This window comes from Canis lupus, chromosome 6 (genome assembly GCF_048164855.1).
Source record: "Canis lupus baileyi chromosome 6, mCanLup2.hap1, whole genome shotgun sequence".
Classification (NCBI taxonomy): domain Eukaryota; kingdom Metazoa; phylum Chordata; class Mammalia; order Carnivora; family Canidae; genus Canis; species Canis lupus.
In genome coordinates this window covers 25,530,845-25,543,874 of record NC_132843.1, presented here as the reverse complement: position 1 = coordinate 25,543,874, position 13,030 = coordinate 25,530,845, and the positions used below count along the sequence as shown (strand labels likewise).

Genomic DNA, 13,030 nt, shown 5'->3' with positions numbered 1-13,030 from the left:
TTCAAGCAAGGTCAGAGCCTGGTCTCTTTTTACACTGTATAAATTCTACTGAGGAGTATCTGTGCAAGTACTGATGGTCTGAATTTAGCTGTTCTTCAATATTGAGATATAAGCCCTCTGGTTCAATTTGTTGAAACACATTTTATATGCTAGAGTTAGCAAAATGAATCAAGTATCATAAAGGCATGCTCCTATTCACTTAGAAAAATGAGAAGGCCTTTATTAGGTCAGAAGCTTCTAGTAAATGGCATCCATACATATTTGAGATCGAGGCTTTGAAAACTCAAAAGTGCCATATCACTACATAGGCTAGCTTCCCAAAGGACATTTTTATTTTGTAATTTCATATTTTGCTGTATTATCTGGTTTAATTATCATGTTATTTCTTATCTATCATTTGCTTATCTTCATTAAAAAACTGTTCAATATCATTAAGCACTTCATCTTTCAGTTTGATGATTTTGGATGTAATTATGGGAAAAGAAAATGGAAAACTTTTCTGATTATCACAAATGATATGGAGAGTTGCAAACAATTTGAAATTAATTACAAGCTTAGTGGGGGGGTAATTAACTTCTATATGGGCTACATAGAAGATAGATTTCTAACATGTATCTATTAAATTAATAATATTAGCTCCTATTTTATTAATAAAACATGTAGGTACACATAAAGCTCATATCAAAACATCAAACTTGTATTATATCAAAATTATTTCAGGACTGAGTTTTCAGTTTGTATGTAAGCTAAAATATTTTTTTTGTCATTCCCAAGCTAGTTGGTTCTTTTTTTTTAAGCTAAAATAATTTTAGAAGATTTTAATCATACCAATAATGTCACAACTTCAATTGTAAATATTCATATTTCATATTAAAAATGTTTGACATGGTCTGAGTGTCTGTCAGTTTTTCCAGCTATGTTTCAGCCTTGTCACTTGATTTTGTTTTGTTGTGCATCGTCATGTGTTACGAAAGAATTAAAGCAACTTCTATTATTTGCAAAACCCAGTCAGCATTTTGTCACCGCCTATTCAAACTCCAGCTTAATGGCCCAGACTAACTATTTGTGACAATGGAGCTATGGGAATGAGTGATGGATCTGTGTAACAGCTGTAGCTTTAACCTCTAACTAGCTTTCATTTTTCATCTTTGCAATTTCCATCTCCTGTTTTTATTGAAATAAGTTCAGTTGAAATACATGGATTTTCCTGCACATCCTGTGAGCTCCTCTGAGAATAGCATTGGTCTGTTAATAATTTTTCATGTTTCTCTCTCTCTCTCTCTCTTTTTTTTTTTAGTCTCGACCTATTCCTTCCCACCTTACTTCAGCAGTTGCAGAGAGTATCTTGGCTTCAGCCTGTGAGAGTGAGAGCAGAAATGCAGCCAAGAGGATGCGTCTGGATAGACAGCAGGTACTGAGGAGCCTTGGGGGCTGGTGTGCACCCATGATAGAAAACAAATACAGTTCATTTAGCCTGATTTACGTAGAAGAGCATGAAACTTTTGAATGAAATTTTGAAGCGCACCAAGATATGTTTTTTTGTGTCTTTATGATACGAATTTGAACTTGAAAATGCATGTTCATGAGATCAGTGGACATCCATCAAATTTTCTGTGGTGAAAAATGGCCAACTGTAAAGTTAATGAGTCGGAATTCTGCATAGTACCCAATTCGCAGGCTGATTGCTTATTTAAGTAAGTGGTTCTAACTGATCATTGACAATAGTCTTGTAATTGTACCTGATTGTTTATGATAGTGACAGGATTGTGTTCATTTTGAATGAACATGAACCTTTCTTAAATCGCCTCTGGTTTGCTGCTAAGTGTCAGTATTGTTCTGGGCGTGGTGAAAGCAAGGACTCTGAAAGACTAGAAAGCCATAAAAATGGGGATATAAAATAATGAAAATGTATGTCCTGGGCTTGCTTCCTCATTAATGAACCATTTGCTGTATATCCATTAAGTATCATTTTTCTCTGTCTCTTTTCTAAGGAATGTACCCCAGGTGGTGTGGACGTGTGCATTTTTTGTTTATTTGTTTCATTCAGTTTTCCCTTGGCTTATCTGCATTGTGTGTTGCCCCTTCTCTGATCTGGAATGCCTTTCTCTGTCTTTTTTTTTCTCTCTAGCCCTCTTAACTATCCATAATAAAGTGCTAAATTATAATACATGACATTCAATGCTACACATACAAGTATATTGTATTCTGACTTTTAAGTTATTTTTACAACAAATGATCTGGTGCTTCATATCTTTCATTAAGTTGGGAATGAGAAGATCAAATTGTTAGTCTACTTTTGTTTTTCCTGGGAGCCAATGAGCTTTGAAGAAAAATAGAAAAAAATTGTTTCCATTCCAGGACCAAAATATGTAAAAATGTTTCATAGTGGCATTATTTAAAAATTTTCTGTGTTTATTGTCAGTGTGATATGTGCTAATAATTCTAAACAATGCAAAAGATGAAGCCTTTAATTTTTTTGAATGTAGTATTTGCCTCAGATGACATACATACATAATATTTATTTTGAGTTTGTTAATCATTCTGGGCCAAAAGTATTTATTCATGTATACATGTCCTCAGTGAGACTCTATTTATTATTATAAGTCTAGAATTTATCTTGCTTGAAACAAGTCAGAGCACTTTATAAAATACCATGTAGCAGCGATTGAAATGGTATATTCTGGAGTTAAATACGTCTGGTTTTGATTCTCAGCCCTGCCCTTTCTAGTTGTGTGCCCTTCAGAAAGCTGCTCCATTCTCTGTGCCTCAGTTTATTCATGGGCACAATAACAATAACAACAACAGTTCTAGTCCTATAGTGTTGTCATGAGAATGAGATTTATTATATTTAAGTACTTAGCCTGGCGTATACTAAGCATCAATAAATTCAGCCTAGAAAAGAAGATTTTAACTCATGTTCTGTCATTGCCTTGGCATCAGTAAAACTAGAAAGAGGCACTAATAGGAGTATCTCAGATAGAGGAGTTTTGAAGTCAGACTAAGTCTATTTGAGAAAAGATCATAATTCTAGAAACTGGAGTGAGAATTCTGAGATTGAATGTACTCTATTGGTTGTTATCTTGCCATATATCCCACCCTAGTCTACACTCTAGAATGGTATCAGTCATATATACAGTTGTTATGAAAATTAAATGTCTCATTCATGTTATGAACTATGTATGATATCACTCTACAGTATCCCCAAAAGCTGGTCATCCATCTATTGATGGATAGATATCTATAAGATAGAGGATACAAATATTAAATTCATAGATTTGTTTTGAGAATTTAATAAGGCAAGGCATATGAAAGCATAGTTCATTTAATAAGTTTATGTATTGCCAGAATACTACTCTAGTCACCATTTGCTTGAATATCTAAAGTGGTAGGAAAATCTCATCTCTAGTAGTACTAACACTCTACTGTTTACTAACACATGCTTCCTGCTTTCAGAGAGCTATAACATTTTGACAGTCCTTAAACTGAGATCAAATTTGCTTCCTAGAGCTTCCTTCTACCCATTGAAGAAAAATGGCTAGCAATAACGAGGAGAATGACTTCTTACTTCTGCCCAGGGAGTAGGTGCTGGGAATAGGTGGTGACCAATTACCTGTTTCCTTTTCCTGTCCTCATACATATCAGTCATTTATTGCAAGATTCTGAGAATAGGGGATGTCCAATATCTCCTTCCACATAGAAATGTTCTTTCTAGACTTTAAACGTGTTCAGTGAGCTTGGGATTTATGGGGGAATATGGAACAAATGCTTTAAAAAATACATGCTATGATTTACTGGAAACCTAATAGGCACTTAGTAGACTTTTTTTTTTTCCTTCAGTAATTGCAACTACCTGGTGAGAAGCAGATATTTTTATTCTCATGTCCCTGTAAGGAACCTGAGGTTCAGAGAATAGAGATTATTTGTATAGGGTCATCCAGCTACATGAGCAAATCAGACTGCAAGTTTCTATTATGAGAGGCTGACACTTGAGATCTCTGTATAATCCTATGCCTTTCACTGATACATTCACTGAGGGAAAACCCATGTCCTGGAACACTCTTAGGACTCATATCATTTGTGCCTCTGCTCATAATGTTTTTGACAGTGCACTTTTCTGTTGGAAAACAATCTGTTTTATTCACAAAGATACTTGCACTCTCTCATAACTAGCAAACCAGGCTTCTCCAGTAAGCAAGTTATTTCCAGCAGGGCATTTTTGTCTCCGTATCAGCTATTCTCACTTCATCTGAAAAATGAGTTATGCGCTATGAACATAGGTTTAGTGTTTATTTAGCATTTTAAAATAAATAATATATTACACATAGATATTTAAAAATATCTAGATTATTTCTTCTTAACATAAATTCTATAGATTTCATTTGGCATGTCACACAAAGGCTTCTACCAAGTGATTTTGCACTTCCAACCAAAGCATGCAGATGGGACAGCACTCTCCTAGTTAGATCTAAACCCTCTTTACCCAAGTAGAGACAGCAAGGATTCTTTGGGTTGTTGGCATTGAGATCATTCCTTTCTGCACACATTCTTAGCCCAACTCACCATTTGTAGTATTTGCTGGTGATTCAGATTCTTTATCATGCCCCTGCTATTCTGTAGGTGCATGAAAGTTCAAGAACTGGACAGCTAAATGTGGACTTTTAAGTCCTATAGCTGAGTGTTTGTTGCCAGTGGTTGGCCACATGTAGAGTGATAATTATGTATGTCCTTCAGAGTTTATGAAGCTTGATGAATTAATTGGATTTTGTAAAGCTGTTTGAGCTATGAACATGAAAGGTATTATGGATGTGTTAAATACTTTATTTCATATGCCCACCTTGTACCACAGTCCAGAGGAGACTTGTTATTATGCAGCCTGAGCCCTGGAGCAAGCCAGTGGCAAGGACAGGAGCCTACTGTTTTATCAAGAATCAGATTTCACAGAACTGAGGTCAACCCTCAGTGCATTATAGAATATAGTCAGCATTTCTTTTCTTGTAATGGAAAATCTGGAATTTTTATGGTAACTAGGAAAGTCTTCCTCACTCTAACGATTAAAAAAAAATAAAATGGGCAAAGTCAGACTGCACTTTTCTAGCTATAGCTTGAATTAAAAGATAATCTTTTTCTCTATCTTTATTACTTTTTCCTTAAAGAGATTTTTTTTTTAATGCTCTTGGTTACAATCCATCTAAATAGAGAGACAAAAGCAGAAAGTGAGAGATGAGAACCAGTGACTTGGTGGTGACTTGTTACCCATGGGCGTGTTTTTTGTTTTTTTGTTTTTGTTTTTTTGTTTGTTTGTTTTGTTTTGTTTTGTTTTTTTGCTGTTTTTATGGGATAACATATGTTTTATTCCTGGCTTACTGACTTATAAACTTCAGGAATTTCTGAATAATGTGTTTCTGAATAATGTGAGTTTCTTTGGTTTCTCTTCTCTATCCTTAGTTCTTTAAGTTAAATTAGTTTATAGTGCCTAGGTGGGAATCACATAGAGCCAAGAGTCAAGGGCTTCCACAGCATAGCACAACAGATACAGCCTTTGTGAAGGACAACACAGTACAACTCTGCAAAGTGACGGTTTTTGCGGTGACTGGGAGAGATGACAGATCAATGGTAGGTTGTAATGTGAACTCTTGGATCCTTTTTTATTTTTTTAGATTTTATTTATTTATTCATGAGAGACAGAGAGTAGAGAGAGACACAGGCAGAGGGAGAAGCAGGCTCCATGCAGGGAGCCTGATGTGGGACTCAAACCTGGGTCTCTAAGATCACAACCTGGGCTGAAGGCGGTGTTAAACTGCTGAGCCACCCGGGCTGCCTGAACTCTTTGATTCTATTGAGAAAAAAAGAAAACCCCAAGAAAGGGAAAGGAGAAATGGCATGTTAGTTCCTTGTAATATAATAAAAGGAGACAAATCAAGGGAAAAAATAATAAAACCGGTGTGTTGCAGAATTAGAAAAGAAAAATCTCAAAATTAATTAATTAATTAATTAATTAATATTTTTTTAAAGAAGAATCACTGGTAGTAAACTAGCATGAAACCACCAGCCAGGACCCAAAACTATTTTTTTAGTTTTCTGTTTTTTTAGTTTTCTGTTTCCTTTAGCAGTGGTGGTCGCCCTGCAACCTGGGTCTCCTCATGATCCATTGGGTGTCCTGTTAAGGTACTAATGAGAGGGCATATTATTAAAAGAAATGTAATCATAGGTACAAAGGTTGAAAACATAGGTGTGTAAGCATGGTGTCAGTTTTCTTATAGACTTTGTAGTTTGTCAAGGACATTTTTTAAAACTAGCCAAAACACTGTGGTCAAGACTTCGTTTTCAAGACAGGCAGCTTTTCTATCATATTTCATCCTCTACAATTGTATGTTCTTTTGATACCACTTATAAACTTTAACAGATGCACAAACTGAAAGCAACATTCTTCAATAGGATTTTCTGCTTACATTGAAACAATGTGCTGCTAACAGAGATGGAGATGTGGCTTGAAACCTTTCTGTGCCCTTGCAGCCCACACCCCTGGGCTCTCATTCTCAATCATCTTCAACTTCTACTCTCAGATTTTTTCTTTCTTTTATTCAGTATTTTAGGGAAAACCTGACATATTTGACTCTTTCAACATATGTTTCAGCATGACCCTTTCATCCAAAGAAGAAAATATACTATATAAGAACAACAAAGAGCCATAGAGGGTAGTTCTTGGATTACATTGTATTTCCTTTGTAACATGCACAATTTAAAACTACTTAGATAGAATAAACTTCTCAGGTCATCTCACTATATGGGGCATTATTTTCCTCCTTGGTAAGAATATTAATAATAGTATCAGAAGTATGTATGGATGCAGTAGTGTGTGAGGTGTTTTACAAGCCTATTTTATGTCACTGTCATGACTTTTTATGAAGTGGGGAAACTGAGGCTTCAGGGAAGTAACTTCTCCCAAGGGTACAGAGTTGTTCAGGATGGAGCTCTGCTTTGATCCGATCTTCGTACTTTTTAACATCACTGATTCCACATAAAGTCGCCAAAGCAGCAGCAGCTCCAACTGTCATCTGCTATATGTGTGTGGTGGCAGCTCACAGCATTCAGTGACACGAACTTTCTAAATGGTGAAAAACTATTGGTTAAGTTCCAAATGCTGCATAGTACAATATTGCCTTGATTTGCATAGTAACGATATGCCCGAAATAATTCAATATATATTTAAAAGCATGCATAAGCACTTTGTGTTTATACCTAAAGTCAACTTTTAGGGTCAGATAATTGTATGTAGGCTTTTGCTTTTGAGCTATGAACATGAAAGGTATTATGGATGTGTTATGAACTATGTATGATATGAATACATATAAAAATATTATTTGTATATGTATACAAATATATTTGTATATATGTATTTGTACATATTTGTATGTACATGTATTTGTACATATTTGTATGTACAAATATATATCTGTGTGTGTATATATATATATATATATATATATATATCCAGCAGAACTTTTTAAAATTCACATGGGAACAGAGACAATTCTTAGTCATTTGAGACTGCCTAGAGCATGTCAGAGCTTCTAGTAAACTGGTCCCTCTCCCACTTCATGCCTGTGTCACCTGCTATGTATTTTCCCAATGTCACCTGTGAGTGGTTGGTAACACTGTTTAAGAAGTGCTGCTACGAAAAAAAAAAAAAGAAGTGCTGCTACGGGTAGGAAATATCAGAAAGGGAGACAGAACATGGAAGACTCCTAACTCTGGGAAATGAATTAGGGGTGGTGGAAGAGGAGGAGGGCGGGGGGTGAGGGTGACTGGGTGGCGGGCACTGAGGGGGGCACTTGACAGGATGAGCACTGGGTGTTATTCTGTATGTTGGCAAATTGAACACCAATAAAAAATAAATTTATAATAAATAAATAAATAAATAAATAAATAAATAAATAAATAAATATAAAAGGCAACATAAAAGAAGAAGAAGAAGAAGAAGAAGAAGAAGAAGAAGAAGAAGAAGAAGAAGCAGAAGCAGCACTGCTATGGGGAGAATCCCTGGGTGGCTTAGAGGTTTAGCACCTGCCTTAGGCCCAGGGCGTGGTCCTGGAGTCCTGGGCTTGAGTCCCACATCGGGCTCCCTGCATGAAGCCTGCTTCTCCCTCTGTCTGTGTCTCTGCCTCTCTCTCTCTCTCTCTCTGTCTCTCAAGAATAAGTAAATAAAATTAAAAAAAAAAAGAAGCACTGCTATGGATGGAGTAGTCTAGGATTTGTGAATAGGAATGGGAATCATAAATTATGAGATCCATTCCTTGATAGTGAACTCATAACTCTGTTACTCCCACTTGAAAAGATGACCTTGAGCTTCAAAATCCACAAGTTTCCCATGGGCTTTGCAATTATCATAGTAAATGAATTTTCCCTCCATCCTTTTCTCCTTCCTTTTACTTTTTGTTTTTATATTCACTAGGACCTAGAAATAAAAATTGCATGGTTCAGATAAAAATAACTTCACTGGGTCCTTTGATTTACTTTTATGTCTTTGCAAGGATGAGGCAATTAAGTATCAATGGCCCTTTCAATTATGACCTCAGTCAAAAACCTAAGCCACGTGTGATTTCTAATTCCAGTTTTATTCTTGTAGTACAGTTCCACTTTGTATTCATCGATTCAACTATTTTAAGGTCTCTCCCAAAATTACATTTCTATTCTTTCTAATTTTGAAGTCACCATTATGTTAGATATTTATAACAGGGATGCCACAACATCCAACACTTTGCTACAAATAGAATGCCACAAAAAGATAAGGCTCCGTGGTCTTCAGAAATGCATGTTTCATCAGTTTTAATCATCCATAAATATGCTGTTTGCATGCTCACCATTGGAGGGCATGACTTGGCAACTCTTCTCTTTCTGGAATGGGTGTACACTGAACTATCTGCTTACATCATCTCTTTTTGTTTGTTTTTGTTTTGTTTTGTGTTTTGTGTTTTGTTTTGTTTTGCTTACATCATCTCTTAAATGCCTGGCAATGTGTAGGAAGTCATCATATTCTAAAGGAATATAGGGAAATAGCTAACATAGTGGATACCAAAACATGACCTTAAATTCATAAGCACCAAGGAATAGACCAACTAGTAAGCCAATCCAGAGAAACTAGATCACAAACATTCTCACTATTGCAAACCTACCATCATACTTTCATTAAACCAGAACAGACTCTGGGACTAGGTATAATCACATTTTTAAATACTAAAAATATAGATAAGTTGTACGTTACCTTACATTTTTGTAAAAATATTGAAGCTGTATAAACATAAAAACAAAGGAAAAGTAAAGATATATACCAAAATAAAATGTTTTAAAATTACATGAAATATCCCTTACGGATAATTATAATGCATTTTTACCATTCCAATTTAAAAGTTTGAGCTTATGTACACATTATATAATATTTGAAAAACAGGGTTAAAATAATTTTCCTGGAATTTTTATTTGCTCTGTGGGAAAGAATACTTGACCTGAATTCTGTTGATATTTTGTAAGCAAAATAATTAGCTTTATGAATTTGTATTCTTTCAGCATTAGTTAATGCAGCTGGGCCTCAAATATGAATTAATTCCAACTTGAGTTTTTACAAGATATCTTTTTAATGGATTTTAGAAGTTTAAAACTTTTACCATAAGTTTTTCACTTCTCTGGGTAGTTCCTTAAATATTCCGTTTATCTCTATCAACAAAGAACATGATTAATAGAAGAAAATTGCTTGTAAATAAGCCCTAAAGTGGTTTGCTTATCTTAGCAAATATTCATCATATAGAAGATGTTTTACAGAGGCCATGAAACAAGTAAGGAGAGGGGAACCTCTACTGAGAATTTACTAAGTCTGGATTTACTTGGTTCTTTGTAGATAGGAATTTCTTTGTTTCTGGCCATATTGCTGCTGAGCATGGGTATTGTTATTCTCAATTTATGGATAGATAAGACATAATATTATTCCTCAAGAAACTCACATTCCATTAAAGATAAGTGAAATTAGCATGGTAAATAAAATTATAAGGGGGTGATCAGATTGTTGTGAAAGCAAAGGGACAGTGCTCCTAATTCTACCTAGGGAACCCAGGAGGGCTTCTCAGAGGAGACACTATCAGATTTGGACCTTGGGAAGTAAAGGTGATTTTGACAAAAAAGCTTGAGGATGGGCAGCCCAGGTGGCTCAGCCGTTTAGTGCTGCCTTCAGCCCAGGGCGTGATTCTGGAGACCCGGGATAGAGTCCCACGTTGGGCTCCCTACATGGAGCCTGCTTCTCCCTCTGCCTGTGTTTGTGCCTCTCTGTCTCTGTCTCTCTCTCTTTCTCTGTTTCTCTCTCTGTGTGACTCATGAATAAATAAATAACATCTTTAAAAAGTAAAAAAAAGCTTGAGGATAATATTCCAGACACATGGAACATCTTTACACGTGAAAGCCTCTTGAGTATTAAAAACTGCCATCTCCTGTGAAGGAAACCAGATTCCTGGGAAAAAGGAAAAGGAAAGTGTATTGGGCATGAGGGTTTAAACTAGATTGCGTAGGTGCTTTATGTGGTGTTATTTGGACTTTAAATACATGCCAGAGAGGAGTGGGAAGGAGAGTAAAATGTTTTATTTTTAGGAGGCTTCAGAAGCCTATGAACAAAGGAGTGTTGATGAGACGCTGGGGCAAAGGTGGGGTCTTGATCCAGCAAGGAATTACTTTACTTATCACCTGTTATTTCAAACGTGCCATTTAAATGAGATGATGTGTAAAGCTAAGTATATGCCAAAGTGATTATGAAGATGAATCAGCTATAAAATAATCGTATGGTTACAGGGCATTTCTATGTTAACCACGAGTCTTGGGTATGCCTGCCCTTCCGCGCCACATTACCTCAGCTAATTTGGAATCAAAGATTACTATTTTCCTAGAGTTTCCGTTTATGTAATTATACATAAAGATTATTGTTCTGTCTAAAGACCTTTTCATCTTTTTCTTTTTATGAGGTCTTAAAAAACTGACATTGTAGTTTTTCATCAATGAGTTTTTTATTATTTTCTTAAATTGGGAATATGGTTACTTCTGTAGAAGATTTTTCCTTAGTGTACATGTTTTCCTTATGTAAATGTCTATCAATTTACATCTGTGTAGTGGTGCATAGGATATCATTTTGTTGGCCCCTTATAATATTGTGAAGCATGTGAATCAAATGATTTCCTTCTTCTATGGATGGGAAATATGAAGCTGAGAACTTTTATTCCTGTTGGGTGATATCTGTTGGGTTGTCTTTTTTTTTTAATTCATTCTACTTTACTATTTGATTTTCTGGCTTCATTGAGAATTCTCCCACATTTTTATAGAAATCATTTCTTTTTGAATTTTTAGGTACATCTTTGGCTTAGGATGTTATTAGTTTCTGGATAAATGTCAGGATATGAGTAGGTGGTTTGAATTCAGACAGAGTAATTCACATGATATGTTTATACACTTTTTGATGCCAAAGGCAGGGAAACATATGGTTTACTGAGCTCTCCATGAATATAGCATTTATGTTAATATTTATCTTAAAATGGATTATTTTTAGGCTTAGTAGATAAATGAAAAGTCTGACATTAGGTTTATGCCAAATGTGTTCATTTTTATAATTTATTTCTCATAATCTATTCATTCTTTATCTTCTTTTTTCTTTAACCACTTTAAAACCCACTAGTTACCCTGAAGCAACAATATTGTGTGTATTTGTGAAATTTAGCCATAGTCACAAATTTATTATGAAATCAGATAATGTAATAACTTGACAAATTGGACTAAGCCTCCTAAAGAGATTTATGATGTTTGGCATGACTCACATGGTAAATACAATGAGACCAGTGGCCTCAAAAACCACATTTTTCTCTCAGTACCTCAGCACTTTGGGAAAGTGGGGGTTTCTGCAGAACTGATTATTTTGGGTAGTTGAATATTATGCTTCATTAAGGATGGTTTTACTTTTGTTTCTCATTTCATTTATTTTGCTTTCATTTCATTCTAAACTTTCAATGCATCTTCATTTCATGACAAAAGTCTTCTGATCATCAATTTTAACCATGGATTTAGTTATTATTCTTTACTAAAGATTGGGCATTTCTGATATTAGAGCCTCAGCTATAGACATAGGTACTGCAGAACAGGTGGTAAAACAAGTGATCCTATAAAGTCTGTCTTAGAGAGAACCCCCAAGGCAGGTCAACCTGCTTTCTTGGTAATTTACCTCTTTCTCATAATGGTGAAAGGATCCTGGATTTCTGGTAGCCTTGCCAGTGAAGTTGATCTTTATTGATCAGTTTTGCTCAGATGGATCAATCTTATAAGTTTCTCACCCTCAGGAAGATACCCCGTCTTTTCCATGCTACCAGTGTTCTTTGCCTTGTTAACATTATTATTATTTGTTTTTTGTTTTGTTTTTTTGTTTTGTTTTTTTGTTTTTTGTTTTTTGTTTTTGTTTTTTTTTTTTTTTGCTTTAACGACCCAGTGGCTTCTAGATATCTCCAGGACATGTCTGTATTTGCTCTCATTTACACGCTGTTAAATGGGATATATGAAGGACTACCTCTCAGTTTTAGGAGTTTATGCAAACCTATTTTCTAAGAGCCCTTACCCACGATCTTTCACCAGGAGAAAAATGATGCTTATATAGATCAAAAACCAAGTCCCATTTCTTTTCAAGTTCTTGTTAATCTTTTGCCTTGAACGCAAACAAGATCAAAATAACACTTTAAATGATACAGTTATGTTGAAAGCCTAGTGATTTTCCTACATCAAGAGCAAACCTCTCATTAAATCACTTCTCTAGTAACATTCCATGTTCTTATTTTTCTTAGTTTTAGTGCTAGTTTTTATACATAAGGAAACATAATTGCACAGTCTGGTCCTAATACTCAAGAACACACAGCAAACTCCAACACATTGGGGGTGACTGGGTGGCTCCATTGGTTAAGCATCTGCCTTGGCTCAGGTCCTGATCTCAGCATCCTGGGATCCAACCTTGCATTTTGCT

At 35.3% G+C, this 13,030-nt stretch overlaps 1 protein-coding gene across 15 annotated transcripts in view; it reads left to right on the top strand.

Annotated features, from left to right (window-relative positions):
* NOL4 (nucleolar protein 4) overlaps positions 1 to 13,030 on the top strand; it is a 521,978-nt gene that overhangs the window by 430,314 nt on the left and 78,634 nt on the right. For 14 of the 15 annotated variants that reach the window (XM_072829191.1, XM_072829188.1, XM_072829194.1 and 11 more), the window contains one exon: positions 1,298 to 1,411. The exons of the other annotated variant lie outside the window; for it this stretch is intronic. In XM_072829191.1, coding sequence (XP_072685292.1) covers positions 1,298 to 1,411 — 114 coding nt within the window. The remainder of the gene's footprint in view (positions 1 to 1,297; positions 1,412 to 13,030) is intronic. 15 annotated transcript variants of the gene reach the window in all.